The sequence below is a fragment of the Heterodontus francisci genome, chromosome 31, assembly GCF_036365525.1.
Source record: "Heterodontus francisci isolate sHetFra1 chromosome 31, sHetFra1.hap1, whole genome shotgun sequence".
In the NCBI taxonomy this organism is placed as follows: Eukaryota; Metazoa; Chordata; class Chondrichthyes; order Heterodontiformes; family Heterodontidae; genus Heterodontus; species Heterodontus francisci.
This window is the reverse complement of record NC_090401.1, coordinates 5384346-5404931: the sequence shown is the minus strand read 5'-3', so window position 1 is coordinate 5404931 and position 20586 is coordinate 5384346. Positions and strand designations below refer to the sequence as shown.

Genomic DNA, 20586 nt, shown 5'->3' with positions numbered 1-20586 from the left:
TAGATGGGGGAAACACGGTCAAATAAAGCTAATGGGTGCAGGAGATGGTGGGAACGGGTGAACTTTAAGCTTTTTGCAGTATTGGGGGGGAAAGGTCAGAATTAAAAGGTAAATATTTTCGGGGGAAGGGAAAATAGTTACTGTCATTATTATTGGGGTATGGGAAAGGAGAGTTAGAAATTTATTTAATAAATGTTGGGGGATATTTCTTTAAACATTTAAAATGAGCCAGCAGGGCAGGCTTCCCTTTAAAAATGGTGCCAGCACCTGCGCACAGGCAGCTGCCGCAATTGCTGGGGACGGAGAGCCCGCCCCCTCCAGGTGAATGGGGATGGGGGAGGGGAAAAGGCCACCCCAGCCATTGAAATGAACGAGAGATTGCAGCGGCTCTTTGGCGTGCTGTCCACAAGTGTGGGCTGCCTTTTTGTGAGCTCGCCCCCGAAATCGACAGTTAAAATCCAGCAATACCCAGACTGGTGGAAAGAGTGAGCTGCAGCCTCCTGAGGGGACAGCAGTACATTCTGATTGTGCCGAGTTATCATCACACCCCCATCACTGTCTCTATCACACACCCATCGCTGTCCCTGTCTCACCCCCATCACTGTCCCTGTCTCACCCCCCATCACTGTCTTTGTCTCACCCCCCATCGCTGTCACTGTCTCACCCCCATCACTGTCCCTGTCTCACCCCCATCACAGTCTCTATCTCACCCCCATCACTGTCCCTGTCTCACCCCCATCACTGTCTCTATCACACACCCATCGCTGTCCCTGTCTCACCCCCATCACAGTCTCTATCTCACCCCCATCACTGTCCCTGTCTCACCCCCATCACAGTCTCTATCTCACCCCCATCACTGTCTCTATCACACACCCATCGCTGTCTCTGTCTCGCCCCCATCACTGTCCCTGTCTCGCGCCCCCATCACTGTCTCTGTCTCGCCCCCCAGCACTGTCCCTGTCTCACCCACATCACTGTCTCTGTCTCACCTCCATCACTGTCTCTGTCTCACCCCCCATCACTGTCCCTGTCTCACCCCCATCACTGTCCCTGTCTCACCCCCCATCACTGTCCCTGTCTCACCCCCATCACTGTCCCTGTCTCACCCCCATCACAGTCTCTATCTCACCCCCATCACTGTCCCTGTCTCACCCCCATCACTGTCTCTATCACACACCCATCGCTGTCCCTGTCTCACCCCCATCACTGTCCCTGTCTCACCCCCCATCGCTGTCCCTGTCTCACCCCCATCACTGTCCCTGTCTCACCCCCCATCACTGTCTCTGTCTCACCCCCCATCGCTGTCACTGTCTCACCCCCATCACTGTCCCTGTCTCACCCCCATCACAGTCTCTATCTCACCCCCATCGCTGTCCCTGTCTCACCCCCATCACAGTCTCTATCTCACCCCCATCACTGTCTCTATCACACACCCATCGCTGTCTCTGTCTCGCCCCCATCACTGTCCCTGTCTCGCGCCCCCATCACTGTCTCTGTCTCGCCCCCCAGCACTGTCCCTGTCTCACCCACATCACTGTCTCTGTCTCACCTCCATCACTGTCTCTGTCTCACCCCATTCACTGTCTCTGTCTCACCCCCATCACTGTCTCTGTCTCACCCCATTCACTGTCTCTGTCTCACCCCATTCACTGTCTCTGTCTCACCCCATTCACTGTCTCTGTCTCGCCCCCATCGCTGTCCCTGTCTCGCCCCCATCGCAGTCCCTGTCTCGTCCCCATCGCTGTCCCTGTCTCGCCCCCATCGCAGTCCCTGTCTCGCCCCCATCGCTGTCCCTGTCTCGCCCCCATCGCTGTCTCTGTCTCACCCCATTCACTGTCTCTGTCTCACCCCATTCACTGTCTCTGTCTCACCCCCATCGCTGTCTCTGTCTCACCCCATTCACTGTCTCTGTCTCACCCCATTCACTGTCTCTGTCTCACCCCCATCGCTGTCCCTGTCTCGCCCCCATCGCAGTGCCTGTCTCACCACCATCGCTGTCTCTGTCTAACCCACATCACTGTCTCTGTCTCATCCCCATCACTGTCTCTATCACACCCCCATCACTGTCCATGTCTCGACCCCATCGCTGTCTCTGTCTCACCACCATCGCTGTCTCTGTCTAACCCACATCACTGTCTCTGTCTCATCCCCATCACTGTCTCTATCACACCCCCATCACTGTCCATGTCTCGCCCCCATCACTGTTTCTGTGTCACCCCCATCACTGTCTCTGTCACACCCCCATCACTGTCCCTATCTCGCCCCATCACTGTTTCTGTCTCACCCCCATCACTGTCCCTGTTTCGCCCCCATCACTGTCTCTGTCTCACCCCCTTCACTGTCCCTGTCACACCCCCTTCACTGTCCCTGTCTCGCCCGCAGCACTGTCTCTGTCTCACCCCCTTCACTGTCCCTGTCACACCCCCTTCACTGTCCCTGTCTCACCCCCATCACTGTCTCTGTCTCACCCCCATCACTGTCCCTGTCTCACCTCAATCACTGTCTCTGTTGCACCCCCTTCACTGTCCTTGTCTCACCCCCATCACTGTCCCTGTCTCGCCCCCAGCACTGTCTCTGTCTCACCCCCTTCACTGTCCCTGTCTCACCCACTTCACTGTTCCTGTCTCACCCCCATCACTGTCCCTGTTTCGCCCCCATCACTGTCCCTGTCTCACCTCAATCACTGTCTCTGTTGCACCCCCTTCACTGTCCCTGTCTCACCCCCATCACTGTCCCTGTCTCGCCCCCAGCACTGTCTCTGTCTCACCCCCTTCACTGTCCCTGTCTCACCCCCTTCACTGTCCCTGTCTCACCCCCATCACTGTCCCTGTTTCGCCCCCATCACTGTCCCTGTCAGACCCTCATCACTGTCCCTGTCTCGCCCCCAGCACTGTCTCTGTCTCACCCCCATCACTGTTTCTGTCTCACCCCCATTCTGTCTCTGTCTCAACCGCCTCACTGTCTCTGTCTCACCCCCATCACTGTCCCTGTCTCACCCCCATCCCTGTCCCTGTCTCGCCCCCATCACTGTCTCTGTCTCGCCCCCATCACTGTCTCTGTCTCACCCCCATCACTGTCTCTATCTCACCCCCATCACAGTCCCTGTCTCACCCCCATCACTGTCTCTATCTCACCCCCATCACAGTCCCTGTCTCGCCCCCAGCACTGTCTCTGTCTCACCCCATCACTGTCCCTGTCTCGCCCCTATCACTGTCTCTGTCTCACCCCCATCACTGTTTCTGTTTCACCCCCATCACTGTCCCAGTCTCACCCCCATCACTGTCTCTGTCTCACCCCCATCACTGTCTCTGTCTCACCCCCATCACTGTCTCTGTCTGACCTCCATCACTGTCTCTGTCTCACCCCCATCACTGTCTCTGTCTCACCCCCATCACTGTCTCTGTCTGACCTCCATCACTGTCTCTGTCTCACCCCGTTCACTGTCTCTGTCTCACCCCCTTCACTGTCCCTGTCTCACCCCCATCACTGTCTCTGTCTCACCCCCATCACTGTCTCTGTCTCACCCCCATCACTGTCTCTGTCTGACCTCCATCACTGTCTCTGTCTCACCCCGTTCACTGTCTCTGTCTCACCCCCTTCACTGTCCGTGTCTCACCCCCATCACTGTCTCTGTCTCACCCCCTTCACTGTCCCTGTCACACCCCGTTCACTGTCTCTGTCTCACCCCCTTCACAGTCCCTGTCTCACCCCCATCACTGTCTCTGTCACACCCCCATCACTGTCTCTGTCTGACCTCCATCACTGTCTCTGTCTCACCCCCTTCACTGTCCCTGTCTCACCCCCATCACTGTCTCTGTCTCACCCCCATCACTGTCTCTGTCTCACCCCCATCACTGTCTCTGTCTGACCTCCATCACTGTCTCTGTCTCACCCCGTTCACTGTCTCTGTCTCACCCCCTTCACTGTCCGTGTCTCACCCCCATCACTGTCTCTGTCTCACCCCCTTCACTGTCCCTGTCACACCCCGTTCACTGTCTCTGTCTCACCCCCTTCACTGTCCCTGTCTCACCCCCATCACTGTCTCTGTCACACCCCCATCACTGTCTCTGTCTGACCTCCATCACTGTCTCTGTCTCACCCCCTTCACTGTCCCTGTCTCACCCCCATCACTGTCTCTGTCTCACCCCAATCACTGTCCCTGTCCCGCCCCCATCACTGTCCCTCTCTCACCCCCATCGCTGTCCCTGTCTCACCCCCATCGCTGTCTCTGTCTCACCCCCATGACTGTCCCTGTCTCGCCCCCAGCACTGTCCCTGTCTCACCTCAATCACTGTCTCTGTCTCACCCCCATCACTGTCCCTGTCTCGCCCCCATCACTGTCTCTGTCTCACCCCCATCACTGTCTCTATCTCTCCCCCTTCACTGTCCCTGTCTTGCCCCCATCACTGTCCCTGTCTCACCCCCTTCACTGTCTCTATCTCTCCCCCTTCACTGTCCCTGTCTCACCCCCATCACTGTCTCTATCTCTCCCCCTTCACTGTCCCTGTCTCACCCCCATCACTGTCTCTATCTCTCCCCCTTCACTGTCCCTGTCTCGCCCCCATCACTGTCTCTATCTCTCCCCCTTCACTGTCCCTGTCTCACCCCATCACTGTCCCTGTCTCGCCCCCATCACTGTCTCTATCTCTCCCCCTTCACTGTCCCTGTCTCACCCCCATCACTGTCCCTGTCTCGCCCCCAGCACTGTCTCTGTCTCACCCCCATTAAAGTCGCTGTCTCGCCCCCATCGCTGTCCCTGTCCCGCCCCCATCACTGTCTCTGTCTTACCCCCATCACTGTCTCTGTCTCACATCCATCACTGTCCCAGTCTCACCCCCATCACTCTCCGTGTCTCACCCCCATCACTGTCCCTGTCTCGCCCCCATCACTGTCTCTATCTCTCCCCCTTCACTGTCCCTGTCTCGCCCCCATCACTGTCTCTGTCTCAACCCCTTCACTGTCCCTGTCCCGCCCCCATCACTGTCTCTGTCTCACCCCCATCACTGTCCCTGTCTCGCCCCCATCACTGTCTCTGTCTCAACTCCATCACTGTCCCAGTCTCACCCCCATCACTGTCCCTGTCTCACCCCCATCACTATTTCTGTCTCACCCCCATCACCGTCCCTGTCTCGCCCCCGGCACTGTCTCTATCTCACCTCCATCACTGTCCCTGTCTCACCCCCATCGCTGTCCCTGTCTCACCCCCATCACTGTCCCTGTCTCACCCCCATCACTGTCTCTGTCTCACCCCCTTCACTGTCCCTGTCACACCCCGTTCACTGTCCCTGTCTCACCCCCATCGCTGTCTCTGTCTCACCCCCTTTCTGTCTCTGTCTCACCCCCATCACTGTCCCTGTCTCACCCCCTTCACTGTCTCTGTTTCACCCCCTTCACTGCCCCTGTCTCACCCCCATCACTGTCCTTGTCTCACCCCATCACTGTCTCTGTCTCACCCCCTTCACTGTCCCTGTCACACCCCATTCACTGTCCCTGTCTCACCCCCATCGCTGTCTCTGTCTCACCCCCTTTCTGTCTCTGTCTCACCCCCATCTCTGTCCCTGTCTCACCCCCTTCACTGTCTCTGTTTCACCCCCTTCACTGCCCCTGTCTCGCCCCCATCACTGTCCGAGTCTCACCCCCGTCACTGTTTCTGTCTCACCCCCTTCGCTGTCCCTGTCTCACCCCCATTCTGTATCTATCTCACCCCCATCACTGTCCCTGTCTCGCCCCCATCACTGTCCGTGTCTCACCCCCATCGCTGTCCCTGTCCCGCCCCCATCACTGTCCCTGTCTCACCCCCATCGCTGTCTCTGTCTCACCCCCTTTCTGTCTCTGTCTCACCCCCATCACTGTCCCTGTCTCACCCCCTTCACTGTCTCTGTTTCACCCCCTTCACTGCCCCTGTCTCACCCCCATCACTGTCCTTGTCTCACCCCCATCACTGTCTCTGTCTCACCCCCTTCACTGTCCCTGTCACACCCCGTTCACTGTCCCTGTCTCACCCCCATCGCTGTCTCTGTCTCACCCCCTTTCTGTCTCTGTCTCACCCCCATCTCTGTCCCTGTCTCATCCCCTTCACTGTCTCTGTTTCACCCCCTTCACTGCCCCTGTCTCGCCCCCATCACTGTCCGAGTCTCACCCCCGTCACTGTTTCTGTCTCACCCCCTTCGCTGTCCCTGTCTCACCCCCATTCTGTATCTATCTCACCCCCATCACTGTCCCTGTCTCGCCCCCATCACTGTCCGTGTCTCACCCCCATCGCTGTCCCTGTCCCGCCCCCATCACTGTCTCTGTCTCACCCCCATCACTGTCCCTGTCCCGCCCCCATCACTGTCTCTGTCTCACCCCCATCACTGTCCCTGTCTCACCCCCATCACTGTCCCTGTCTCGCCCCCAGCTCTGTCTCTGTCTCACCCCCATCGCTGTCCCTGTCCCGCCCCCATCACTGTCTCTGTCTCACCCCCATCACTGTCCCTGTCTCACCCCCATCACTGTCCCTGTCTCGCCCCCAGCTCTGTCTCTGTCTCACCCCCATCACTGTCTCTGTCTGACCTCCATCACTGTCTCTGTCTCACCCCAATCACTGTCCCTGTCCCGCCCCCATCACTGTCCCTGTCTCACCTCAATCACTGTCTCTGTCTCACCCCCATCACTGTCTCTGTCTCACCCCCATCACTGTCCGTGTCTCACCCCCATCACTGTCTCTGTCTCACCCCCTTCACTGTCCCTGTCACACCCCGTTCACTGTCTCTGTCTCACCCCCTTCACTGTCCCTGTCTCACCCCCATCACTGTCTCTGTCTCACCCCCATCACTGTCTCTGTCTGACCTCCATCACTGTCTCTGTCTCACCCCCTTCACTGTCCCTGTCTCACCCCCATCACAGTCTCTGTCTCACCCCCATCACTGTCTCTGTCTCACCCCCATCACTGTCTCTGTCTGACCTCCATCACTGTCTCTGTCTCACCCCCATCACTGTCTCTGTCTCACCCCCATCACTGTCTCTGTCTGACCTCCATCACTGTCTCTGTCTCACCCCGTTCACTGTCTCTGTCTCACCCCCTTCACTGTCCCTGTCTCACCCCCATCACTGTCTCTGTCTCACCCCCATCACTGTCTCTGTCTCACCCCCATCACTGTCTCTGTCTGACCTCCATCACTGTCTCTGTCTCACCCCGTTCACTGTCTCTGTCTCACCCCCTTCACTGTCCGTGTCTCACCCCCATCACTGTCTCTGTCTCACCCCCTTCACTGTCCCTGTCACACCCCGTTCACTGTCTCTGTCTCACCCCCTTCACAGTCCCTGTCTCACCCCCATCACTGTCTCTGTCACACCCCCATCACTGTCTCTGTCTGACCTCCATCACTGTCTCTGTCTCACCCCCTTCACTGTCCCTGTCTCACCCCCATCACTGTCTCTGTCTCACCCCCATCACTGTCTCTGTCTCACCCCCATCACTGTCTCTGTCTGACCTCCATCACTGTCTCTGTCTCACCCCGTTCACTGTCTCTGTCTCACCCCCTTCACTGTCCGTGTCTCACCCCCATCACTGTCTCTGTCTCACCCCCTTCACTGTCCCTGTCACACCCCGTTCACTGTCTCTGTCTCACCCCCTTCACTGTCCCTGTCTCACCCCCATCACTGTCTCTGTCACACCCCCATCACTGTCTCTGTCTGACCTCCATCACTGTCTCTGTCTCACCCCCTTCACTGTCCCTGTCTCACCCCCATCACTGTCTCTGTCTCACCCCAATCACTGTCCCTGTCCCGCCCCCATCACTGTCCCTCTCTCACCCCCATCGCTGTCCCTGTCTCACCCCCATCGCTGTCTCTGTCTCACCCCCATCACTGTCCCTGTCTCGCCCCCAGCACTGTCCCTGTCTCACCTCAATCACTGTCTCTGTCTCACCCCCATCACTGTCCCTGTCTCGCCCCCATCACTGTCTCTGTCTCACCCCCATCACTGTCTCTATCTCTCCCCCTTCACTGTCCCTGTCTTGCCCCCATCACTGTCCCTGTCTCACCCCCTTCACTGTCTCTATCTCTCCCCCTTCACTGTCCCTGTCTCACCCCCATCACTGTCTCTCCCCCTTCACTGTCCCTGTCTCACCCCCATCACTGTCTCTATCTCTCCCCCTTCACTGTCCCTGTCTCGCCCCCATCACTGTCTCTATCTCTCCCCCTTCACTGTCCCTGTCTCACCCCATCACTGTCCCTGTCTCGCCCCCATCACTGTCTCTATCTCTCCCCCTTCACTGTCCCTGTCTCACCCCCATCACTGTCCCTGTCTCGCCCCCAGCACTGTCTCTGTCTCACCCCCATTAAAGTCGCTGTCTCGCCCCCATCGCTGTCCCTGTCCCGCCCCCATCACTGTCTCTGTCTTACCCCCATCACTGTCTCTGTCTCACATCCATCACTGTCCCAGTCTCACCCCCATCATTCTCCGTGTCTCACCCCCATCACTGTCCCTGTCTCGCCCCCATCACTGTCTCTATCTCTCCCCCTTCACTGTCCCTGTCTCGCCCCCATCACTGTCTCTGTCTCAACCCCTTCACTGTCCCTGTCCCGCCCCCATGACTGTCTCTGTCTCACCCCCATCACTGTCCCTGTCTCGCCCCCATCACTGTCTCTGTCTCAACTCCATCACTGTCCCAGTCTCACCCCCATCACTGTCCCTGTCTCACCCCCATCACTATTTCTGTCTCACCCCCATCACCGTCCCTGTCTCGCCCCCGGCACTGTCTCTATCTCACCTCCATCACTGTCCCTGTCTCACCCCCATCGCTGTCCCTGTCTCACCCCCATCACTGTCCCTGTCTCACCCCCATCACTGTCTCTGTCTCACCCCCTTCACTGTCCCTGTCACACCCCGTTCACTGTCCCTGTCTCACCCCCATCGCTGTCTCTGTCTCACCCCCTTTCTGTCTCTGTCTCACCCCCATCACTGTCCCTGTCTCACCCCCTTCACTGTCTCTGTTTCACCCCCTTCACTGCCCCTGTCTCACCCCCATCACTGTCCTTGTCTCACCCCATCACTGTCTCTGTCTCACCCCCTTCACTGTCCCTGTCACACCCCATTCACTGTCCCTGTCTCACCCCCATCGCTGTCTCTGTCTCACCCCCTTTCTGTCTCTGTCTCACCCCCATCTCTGTCCCTGTCTCACCCCCTTCACTGTCTCTGTTTCACCCCCTTCACTGCCCCTGTCTCGCCCCCATCACTGTCCGAGTCTCACCCCCGTCACTGTTTCTGTCTCACCCCCTTCGCTGTCCCTGTCTCACCCCCATTCTGTATCTATCTCACCCCCATCACTGTCCCTGTCTCGCCCCCATCACTGTCCGTGTCTCACCCCCATCGCTGTCCCTGTCCCGCCCCCATCACTGTCCCTGTCTCACCCCCATCGCTGTCTCTGTCTCACCCCCTTACTGTCTCTGTCTCACCCCCATCACTGTCCCTGTCTCACCCCCTTCACTGTCTCTGTTTCACCCCCTTCACTGCCCCTGTCTCACCCCCATCACTGTCCTTGTCTCACCCCCATCACTGTCTCTGTCTCACCCCCTTCACTGTCCCTGTCACACCCCGTTCACTGTCCCTGTCTCACCCCCATCGCTGTCTCTGTCTCACCCCCTTTCTGTCTCTGTCTCACCCCCATCTCTGTCCCTGTCTCACCCCCTTCACTGTCTCTGTTTCACCCCCTTCACTGCCCCTGTCTCGCCCCCATCACTGTCCGAGTCTCACCCCCGTCACTGTTTCTGTCTCACCCCCTTCGCTGTCCCTGTCTCACCCCCATTCTGTATCTATCTCACCCCCATCACTGTCCCTGTCTCGCCCCCATCACTGTCCGTGTCTCACCCCCATCGCTGTCCCTGTCCCGCCCCCATCACTGTCTCTGTCTCACCCCCATCACTGTCCCTGTCTCACCCCCATCACTGTCCCTGTCTCGCCCCCAGCTCTGTCTCTGTCTCACCCCCATCACTGTCCCTGTCTCGCCCCCTTCTCTGTCTCTGTCTCACCCCCATCACTGTCCCTGTCCCGCCCCCAGCTCTGTCTCTGTCTCACCCCCATCACTGTCCCTGTCTCGCCCCCAGCACTGTCTCTGTCTCACCCCCATCACTGTCTCTGTCTCACCCCCATCACTGTCCCTGTCTCACCCCCGTCACTTTCTCTGTCTCACCCCCTTCACTGTCCCTGTCACACCCCCTTCACTGTCCCTGTCTCACCCCCATCACTGTCTCTGTCTCACCCCCATCACTGTCTCTATCTCACCCCCATCACTGTCCCTGTCTCGCCCCCATCACTGTCCCTGTCTCACCCCCATCACTGTCCCTGTCTCGCCCCCATCACTGTCTCTATCTCACCCCCATCACTGTCCCTGTTTCGCCCCCAGCACTGTCTCTATCTCACCCCCATCACTGTTTCTGTCTCACCCCCATCACTGTCCATGTCTCACCCCCATCACTGTCTCTGTCTCACCCCTATCACTGTCCATGTCTCACCCCCATCACTGTCCCTGTCTCGCCCCCATCACTGTCTCTATCTCACCCCCATCACTGTCCCTGTTTCGCCCCCAGCACTGTCTCTGTCTCACCCCCATCACTGTCCCTGTCTCACCCCCATCACTGTCTCTGTCTCACCCCCATCACTGTCCCTGTTTCGCCCCCAGCACTGTCTCTGTCTCACCCCCATCACTGTCCCTGTCTCACCCCCATCACTGTCTCTGTCTCACCCCCATCACTGTCCCTGTTTCGCCCCCAGCACAGTCTCTGTCTCACCCCCATCACTGTCTGTGTCTCACCCCCATCACTGTCCCTGTCTCACCCCCATCACTGTCTCTGTCTCACCCCCATCACAGTCTCTGTCTCACCCCCATCGCTGTCTCTGTCTCACCCCCATCACTGTCCCAGTCTCACCCCCATCACTGTCTCTGTCTCACCCCCATCACTGTCGCTGTGTCACCTCCATCACTGCCTCTCTCTCACCCCCATCACTGTCCCTGTCTCTCCCCCATCACTGCCTCTGTCTCACCCCCATCACTGTCCCTGTCTCACCCCCATCACTGCCTGTGTCTCACCCCCATCACTGTCCATGTCTCACCTCCATCACTGTCCCTGTCTAACCCCCATCACTGTCTCTGTCTCACCCCCATCACTGTCTCTGTCTCACCCCCTTGACTGTCCCTGTCACACCCCCTTCACTGTCCCTGTCTCACCCCCATCACTGTCCCTGTCTCACGCCCACCACTGTCCCTGTCTCACCCACTTCACTGTCTCTGTCGCACCCCCGTCACTGTTTCTGTCTCACCCCCTTCACTGTCCCTGTCTCACGCCCACCACTGTCCCTGTCTCACCCCCTTGACTGTCCCTGTCACACCCCCTTCACTGTCCCTGTCACACCCCCATCACTGTTCCTGTCTCACCCCCATCGCTGTCTCTGTCTCACCCCCATCACTGTCCCTGTCTCACCCTCATCACTGTCTCTGTCTCGCCCCCATCACTGTCCCTGTCTCGCCCCCATCACTGTCTCTGTCTCACCCCATCACTGTCTCTGTCTCACCCCCATCACTGTCCCTGTCTCGCCCCCATCACTGTCTCTGTCTCACCCCCATCACTGTCCCTGTCTCGCCCCCATCACTGTCTCTGTCTCACCCCATCACTGTCTCTGTCTCGCCCCCATCACTGTCTCTGTCTCACCCCCATCACTGTCTCTGTCTTGCCCCCCATCACTGTCTCTGTCTCACCTCCATCACTATCTCTGTCTCACCTCCATCACTGTCCCTGTCTTGCCCCCCATCACTGTCTCTGTCTTGCCCCCCATCACTGTCTCTGTCCCATCTTCATCACTGTCTCTATCTCACCCCCATCACTGTCCCTGTCTCGCCCCCATCACTGTCCCTGTCTCGCCCCCATCACTGTCTCTGTCTCACCCCCATCACTGTCTCTGTCTCGCCCCCATCACTGTCTCTGTCTCACCCCCATCACTGTCTCTGTCTTGCCCCCCATCACTGTCTCTGTCTTGCCCCCCATCACTGTCTCTGTCCCATCTTCATCACTGTCTCTATCTCACCCCCATCACTGTCCCTGTCTCGCCCCCATCACTGTCCCTGTCTCGCCCCCATCACTGTCTCTGTCTCACCCCCATCACTGTCTCTGTCTTGCCCCCCATCACTGTCTCTGTCTCACCTCCATCACTATCTCTGTCTCACCTGCATCACTGTCCCTGTCTTGCCCCCCATCACTGTCTCTGTCTTGCCCCCCATCACTGTCTCTGTCCCATCTTCATCACTGTCTCTGTCTCACCTCCATTACTGTCCCTGTCTCACCCCCATCACTGTCTCTGTCTCACCCCCATCGCTGTCCCTGTCTCACCCCCATCACTGTCTCTGTCTGACCTCCATCACTGTCCAAATCTCACCCCCATCACTGTCCCTGTCTCACCCCCATCACTGTCCCTGTCCCAGTCTCACGCCCATCACTGTCTCTGTCTCACCTCCATCACTGTCCCAGTCTCACCCCCATCACTGTCTCTGTCTCACCCCCATCACTGTCCCTGTCTCACCCCCATCACTGTCTCTGTCTCACCCCCATCACTGTCTCTGTCTCACCCCCATCACTGTCTCTGTCTGACCTCCATCACTGTCTCTGTCTCACCCCCATCACTGTCTCTGTCTCACCCCCATCACTGTCTCTGTCTGACCTCCATCACTGTCTCTGTCTCACCCCGTTCACTGTCTCTGTCTCACCCCCTTCACTGTCCCTGTCTCACCCCCATCACTGTCTCTGTCTCACCCCCATCACTGTCTCTGTCTCACCCCCATCACTGTCTCTGTCTGACCTCCATCACTCTGTCTCACCCCGTTCACTGTCTCTGTCTCACCCCCTTCACTGTCCGTGTCTCACCCCCATCACTGTCTCTGTCTCACCCCCTTCACTGTCCCTGTCACACCCCGTTCACTGTCTCTGTCTCACCCCCTTCACTGTCCCTGTCTCACCCCCATCACTGTCTCTGTCACACCCCCATCACTGTCTCTGTCTGACCTCCATCACTGTCTCTGTCTCACCCCCTTCACTGTCCCTGTCTCACCCCCATCACTGTCTCTGTCTCACCCCCATCACTGTCTCTGTCTCACCCCCATCACTGTCTCTGTCTGACCTCCATCACTGTCTCTGTCTCACCCCGTTCACTGTCTCTGTCTCACCCCCTTCACTGTCCGTGTCTCACCCCCATCACTGTCTCTGTCTCACCCCCTTCACTGTCCCTGTCACACCCCGTTCACTGTCTCTGTCTCACCCCCTTCACTGTCCCTGTCTCACCCCCATCACTGTCTCTGTCACACCCCCATCACTGTCTCTGTCTGACCTCCATCACTGTCTCTGTCTCACCCCCTTCACTGTCCCTGTCTCACCCCCATCACTGTCTCTGTCTCACCCCAATCACTGTCCCTGTCCCGCCCCCATCACTGTCCCTCTCTCACCCCCATCGCTGTCCCTGTCTCACCCCCATCGCTGTCTCTGTCTCACCCCCATCACTGTCCCTGTCTCGCCCCCAGCACTGTCCCTGTCTCACCTCAATCACTGTCTCTGTCTCACCCCCATCACTGTCCCTGTCTCGCCCCCATCACTGTCTCTGTCTCACCCCCATCACTGTCTCTATCTCTCCCCCTTCACTGTCCCTGTCTTGCCCCCATCACTGTCCCTGTCTCACCCCCATCACTGTCTCTATCTCTCCCCCTTCACTGTCCCTGTCTCACCCCCATCACTGTCTCTATCTCTCCCCCTTCACTGTCCCTGTCTCACCCCATCACTGTCTCTATCTCTCCCCCTTCACTGTCCCTGTCTCGCCCCCATCACTGTCTCTATCTCTCCCCCTTCACTGTCCCTGTCTCACCCCATCACTGTCCCTGTCTCGCCCCCATCACTGTCTCTATCTCTCCCCCTTCACTGTCCCTGTCTCACCCCCATCACTGTCCCTGTCTCGCCCCCAGCACTGTCTCTGTCTCACCCCCATTAAAGTCGCTGTCTCGCCCCCATCGCTGTCCCTGTCCCGCCCCCATCACTGTCTCTGTCTCACATCCATCACTGTCCCAGTCTCACCCCCATCACTCTCCGTGTCTCACCCCCATCACTGTCCCTGTCTCGCCCCCATCACTGTCTCTATCTCTCCCCCTTCACTGTCCCTGTCTCGCCCCCATCACTGTCTCTGTCTCAACCCCTTCACTGTCCCTGTCCCGCCCCCATCACTGTCTCTGTCACACCCCCATCACTGCCCTGTCTCGCCCCCATCACTGTCTCTGTCTCAACTCCATCACTGTCCCAGTCTCACCCCCATCACTGTCCCTGTCTCACCCCCATCACTATTTCTGTCTCACCCCCATCACCGTCCCTGTCTCGCCCCCGGCACTGTCTCTATCTCACCTCCATCACTGTTTCTGTCTCACCCCCATCACTGTCCATGTCTCACCCCCATCACTGTCTCTGTCTCACCCCTATCACTGTCCCTGTCTCGCCCCCATCACTGTCTCTATCTCACCCCCATCACTGTCCCTGTTTCGCCCCCAGCACTGTCTCTGTCTCACCCCCATCACTGTCCCTGTCTCACCCCCATCACTGTCTCTGTCTCACCCCCATCACTGTCCCTGTTTCGCCCCCAGCACTGTCTCTGTCTCACCCCCATCACTGTCCCTGTCTCACCCCCATCACTGTCTCTGTCTCACCCCCATCACTGTCCCTGTTTCGCCCCCAGCACAGTCTCTGTCTCACCCCCATCGCTGTCTCTGTCTCACCCCCATCATTGTCCCTGTCTCACCCCCATCACTGTCTCTGTCTCACCCCCATTACAGTCCCTTTCTCACCCCCATCACTGTCTCTGTCTCACCCCCATCACAGTCTCTGTCTCACCCCCATCGCTGTCTCTGTCTCACCCCCATCACTGTCCCAGTCTCACCCCCATCACTGTCTCTGTCTCACCCCCATCACTGTCGCTGTGTCACCTCCATCACTGCCTCTCTCTCACCCCCATCACTGTCCCTGTCTCACCCCCATCACTGCCTCTGTCTCACCCCCATCACTGTCCCTGTCTCACCCCCATCACTGCCTGTGTCTCACCCCCATCACTGTCCATGTCTCACCTCCATCACTGTCCCTGTCTAACCCCCATCACTGTCTCTGTCTCACCCCCATCACTGTCTCTGTCTCACCCCCTTGACTGTCCCTGTCACACCCCCTTCACTGTCCCTGTCTCACCCCCATCACTGTCCCTGTCTCACGCCCACCACTGTCCCTGTCTCACCCACTTCACTGTCTCTGTCGCACCCCCGTCACTGTTTCTGTCTCACCCCCTTCACTGTCCCTGTCTCACGCCCACCACTGTCCCTGTCTCACCCCCTTGACTGTCCCTGTCACACCCCCTTCACTGTCCCTGTCACACCCCCATCACTGTTCCTGTCTCACCCCCATCGCTGTCTCTGTCTCACCCCCATCACTGTCCCTGTCTCACCCTCATCACTGTCTCTGTCTCGCCCCCATCACTGTCCCTGTCTCGCCCCCATCACTGTCTCTGTCTCACCCCATCACTGTCTCTGTCTCACCCCCATCACTGTCCCTGTCTCGCCCCCATCACTGTCTCTGTCTCACCCCCATCACTGTCCCTGTCTCGCCCCCATCACTGTCTCTGTCTCACCCCATCACTGTCTCTGTCTCGCCCCCATCACTGTCTCTGTCTCACCCCCATCACTGTCTCTGTCTTGCCCCCCATCACTGTCTCTGTCTCACCTCCATCACTATCTCTGTCTCACCTCCATCACTGTCCCTGTCTTGCCCCCCATCACTGTCTCTGTCTTGCCCCCCATCACTGTCTCTGTCCCATCTTCATCACTGTCTCTATCTCACCCCCATCACTGTCCCTGTCTCGCCCCCATCACTGTCCCTGTCTCGCCCCCATCACTGTCTCTGTCTCACCCCCATCACTGTCTCTGTCTCGCCCCCATCACTGTCTCTGTCTCACCCCCATCACTGTCTCTGTCTTGCCCCCCATCACTGTCTCTGTCTTGCCCCCCATCACTGTCTCTGTCCCATCTTCATCACTGTCTCTATCTCACCCCCATCACTGTCCCTGTCTCGCCCCCATCACTGTCCCTGTCTCGCCCCCATCACTGTCTCTGTCTCACCCCCATCACTGTCTCTGTCTTGCCCCCCATCACTGTCTCTGTCTCACCTCCATCACTATCTCTGTCTCACCTGCATCACTGTCCCAGTCTCACGCCCATCACTGTCTCTGTCTTGCCCCCCATCACTGTCTCTGTCCCATCTTCATCACTGTCTCTGTCTCACCTCCATTACTGTCCCTGTCTCACCCCCATCACTGTCTCTGTCTCACCCCCATCGCTGTCCCTGTCTCACCCCCATCACTGTCTCTGTCTCACCTCCATCACTGTCCCAGTCTCACCCCCATCACTGTCCCTGTCTCACCCCCATCACTGTCCCTGTCCCAGTCTCACGCCCATCACTGTCTCTGTCTCACCTCCATCACTGTCCCAGTCTCACCCCCATCACTGTCTCTGTCTCATCTCCATCACTGTCCCAGTCTCACTCCCATCACTGTCTCTGTCTCACCTCCATCACTGTCTCTGTCTCACCCCCATCACTGTCCCTGTCCCTGTCTCACCCCCATCACTGTCTCTGTCTCATCTGCATCACTGTCCCAGTCTCACCCCCATCACTGTCTCTGTCTCACCCCCAGCACTGTTCCTGTCTCTCCACCATCACTGTCTCTGTCTCATCTCCATCGCTGTCTCTGTCTCTGCTCCATTACTGTCTCGCCCTCATTGCTGTCTCTGTCTCACGCCCATCACTGTCCCTGTCTCTGTCTCACGCCCATCACTGTCCCTGTCTCTGTCTCACGCCCATCACTGTTTCTGTCTCATCCCATCACTATCTCTGTCAAACCCCCATGACTATCTCTGTTTCCCATCACTATCTCTGTCTCTTCCCTTCACTATCTCTGTTTCAGCCCCTTTTTGTTGGGTGTGGGGGCTATTTTTGAGCAGATGTTGTTGAGCCGGATTGTTGGTAAGTTCACGTTGTTTGGTGACATGATTGATGACTCTTTCTATCACTTTACTGTGGGAGTGAGCTGAAAGGATGGCCAGTTTGGATTTGCCCTTTTCTGTGGACATGCCATACCTGCTCAATCTTACACATTGTTATCCAGATTCCAGTTTACTGCATAAATTTGTGAAATGATGGGACTGCTTTTTAAATAAATGATTGTTTCTTATTAGTTACTCTTATTTCTTTACAGGAACTGTTTCGGAGGCGAGTGAATGCATCCGTATTTCAGTGAGTGCTAATACTGTGCACTGGGGCTCTGCATTGGTCGCTACTTGCACAATAACAAACATCTCCTGTGCTATGGGCCACACCGCACCCGCTTCCCGGATATTGTGGCGACTGGACAATAGGGACATTCCCAGGACACAGTATATTATTGTGAACAAGACTGTGTCTCAGGTTAACATTCCAGCTATCAATCAAGCGGTTGGACTCCTCAGCTGTCAGTTCCACCAAGGATCGCGACTGACTCTGCGAAATGGAGTGAGAATCCATGCTGGTTGTAAGTATTTACAGTCAGAAACACAAAACTGCAGTCACTTCACAAAACTGAAGCTTTGTCAGCTTCCCAACTTCTCTCCAAGTTGCAGCTTCAGTATTTTTCTTCTCCTTAGCAAGGAGCATTTTGTAAACTTTGCAGCTCACAGGCAACATCTGAGAGACTGAGTGAGGTATCATTTTACTCTGGCCAACTGTTCACGCAAATCTTTTGTGGCTGTCGTCTCCCTGCTAAGTTTATCTGTAAAACATCAATTCCAAGGGTTTTGTCAGATTGGTCCAAGAATTACCCTTGGCTCCAGCCTGTGAGATGTCACACATCTGAGCAGCATAAAACCTGTATAAAACAAGCCAGCTCCTCAGGGTCGGGTTAGTCCTTGTTCTTTCTTCTCAGATGAACACCTCACAGTGCTGGAGTGGGCAGAGTAGAACTGCAGTTGCTGTTTGAGCAGGATCTAGAGTATCTTGTTACCGGCAGTGACAATAGCATCCAGACAGTGACACTGAGGGCAAATTAGTGAATGGTTTTGCTTGTCCTCAGAAGAAGGAAATTGAATGTAGTGCATCTCAATTGCTGCTGCATCATTCTCCTTCGCATCTTTAAACAGTGAACATCCCAGCCTTGACCCAGTGAAGAGCCCAGCCTTGACCAATAAACAGCCATCTGCATTGACCAGCCAATCTCTTGCTTTGAATTAAATATCAACCTTTACTGTGTGTAGAAATATAACTTTTCCCTGGTGTCATTGGCCCCTGATTGCTCAGTGAAGGGTGTTCATTTTTAGAATCAGGATCTCTTTGTGACCCACTGAAGTACCCAGCTGCATACACTGTAATGTTAAATCTGGATTAAGATGTAGTCACTGAGTAATGATATAAGATTGTATATGTATCTGGACAGTCTAGGATGAAGCAACATCAGTGTCCTCTTTGACCCTGTTGAGTTTCCAACCCCATGTCCTTTCCATCACTAAAATGCTCTTTAAAACCTACCTCTTTAATCTACTCTGATACTGCCTTAAGTGGCTTGGTGTCAATTTTTGCTTCATAATGCTGTGTGAAGTGCCTTGGAATGTTTTATTACATTAAAGGTGCTATATAAATACAAGTTGGCATTGTGTGTGTTGGTAATGAGACTGTAAATGGATGATACACAGTCGGGGAAAAATTCATTTCATTAGCAGGTGTGGGAATTGTAATGCATGATTACTCTGTGCCCAGTGGAAGTGATACAGGCACCACGACAAACTTTGTGCTGCTTGCTTATGTCCATGATTGTGGCATATAGACCAGCACTTCCTGTGCTGCTGAGTGGCTGCATGCTCAGTGGGGGGCACAGCTTCGTGCGAGGCTAGCACCAATCAGAACTGCCTTGCAGCCTACACCTCTTAAAGGAGAGGGGCGTTCTGGCTGCAACATAAACTGGAGCAATTAATCAGCATGCGAGACAGAGGACTTCCAGGTTCTCAGCTGCAGTCCTGAAAGCCTTAGTGCAAGAGGTGGAAAGGAGGACAAAGGTCATCTTTCTGTAGGGGACCAGGAGGCTTTCCAGACAGACTCTATGAAGGGAGCGGGAGCAGATAGTCACAGAGATCAATGTCACTAGTCCAGCCCCGAGAACCTGGCTACAGTGCTGGGGGATGTTCAGTGAGGTCACATGACTGGTCATAGTGTATATATCTTCAAATGCCATACCCTAGCCACTGTACCACCAACCTCTCACACTGTTCAATACACCACACCCCCATCACTCTCTCATAACAAACTCCAGCAATCAGAGATCATGCTTAGCATTTATATGCTCCACATCACCCTCACACACTTACGATTGCTGTAATCCTCACACCCATGCCTTGCTGCTTCCACACACTGTCAGCTATTCAACTATTTACACAGAGGGTGGTGAGTGCCTGGAACCTGTTGCCGGGGGAGGTGGTGGAAGCAGGTACGATAGCGACGTTTAAGAGGCATCTTGACAAATACATGAATAGGAAGGGAATAGAGGGATACGGACCCTGGAAGTGCAGAAGGTTTTAGTTTAGGCAGGCATCAAGATCGGCGCAGGCTTGGAGGGCCGAATGGCCTGTTCCTGTGCTGTACTGTTCTTTGTTCTTTGATAGGCACATCACTCAAACACATTGTAGCACACTCACTGACACTTTTCCCTCACTCTTGCAGGATAAGGTGGCATATATCAGGAGTCATAGAGTCATTATGGCACAACTTCCCTTCTGTCAAAGTGCACCTCACACTTGTATAGTACACAGTAGGCAGTACACTGTAGACGGTACACAATGTATAGTACACAGTCGGCAGTACACAGTGTATTGTACACAGTAGGCAGGACTCTGTACAGTGTACTATACACAGGCACATCGGTAGAAGTTCATGACTGAGTGTAGCTCAAGGCAGAGTATGAGCTTGGGAATTTGTTAAGTGTGGGAATTGGGTGCAGTGAGGGAGGAGGAACTGCTGTGACAGAGCTGAAACCTGGAAGTATTAATTAGGTGTACAGGCAGGTGAGAACATTCCAGAACTAGAGGGTAACCTAGAGACAGTGGTGAGAGTTTGAAGAGCTGGGAAGGGGGAGGGGGGGGGGGGGGGTGGAGGGAGAGGGGGAAGGGGGAGGTGGGGGGGGGGAGGGAGAGGGGGGAGGGGGGGGTGAATCTGTGAGTTCAGAGCATTCTCATGAAATCAAAGTGTGACATAACAGGAAATAAGTTGTGATTGGTGAATATTTACTCTTTTTCTCTTATCTAAACTAGGAAATTTTAATCGGAGTAAGTATATTAATTGAAATAATAAGAATAACAATATAAGTACAAGCAGGACTGGAGACATTAGTTAAAATTTAATGAAGAAAATATGAATTAATTAGACAATTAAAACACAGTAAGGATGGCAGGGAAAGTGATGTGTTCCAACTGGCAGTGTGATCCACAACAACCACATCTGCAGTAAGTATCTGTGGCACGAAGAACTTCA

General features: G+C 55.8%; 1 protein-coding gene across 4 annotated transcripts in view; it reads left to right on the top strand.

Moving 5' to 3' along the window:
* Positions 1–20586, top strand: part of LOC137347060 (granulocyte colony-stimulating factor receptor-like) — a 568030-nt gene that overhangs the window by 362497 nt on the left and 184947 nt on the right. For all 4 annotated transcript variants that reach the window (XM_068011070.1, XM_068011069.1, XM_068011068.1 and 1 more), the window contains one exon: positions 17294–17605. In XM_068011070.1, the coding sequence (XP_067867171.1) occupies positions 17404–17605 (202 nt within the window). In that variant the 5' untranslated portion in view covers positions 17294–17403. The remainder of the gene's footprint in view (positions 1–17293; positions 17606–20586) is intronic.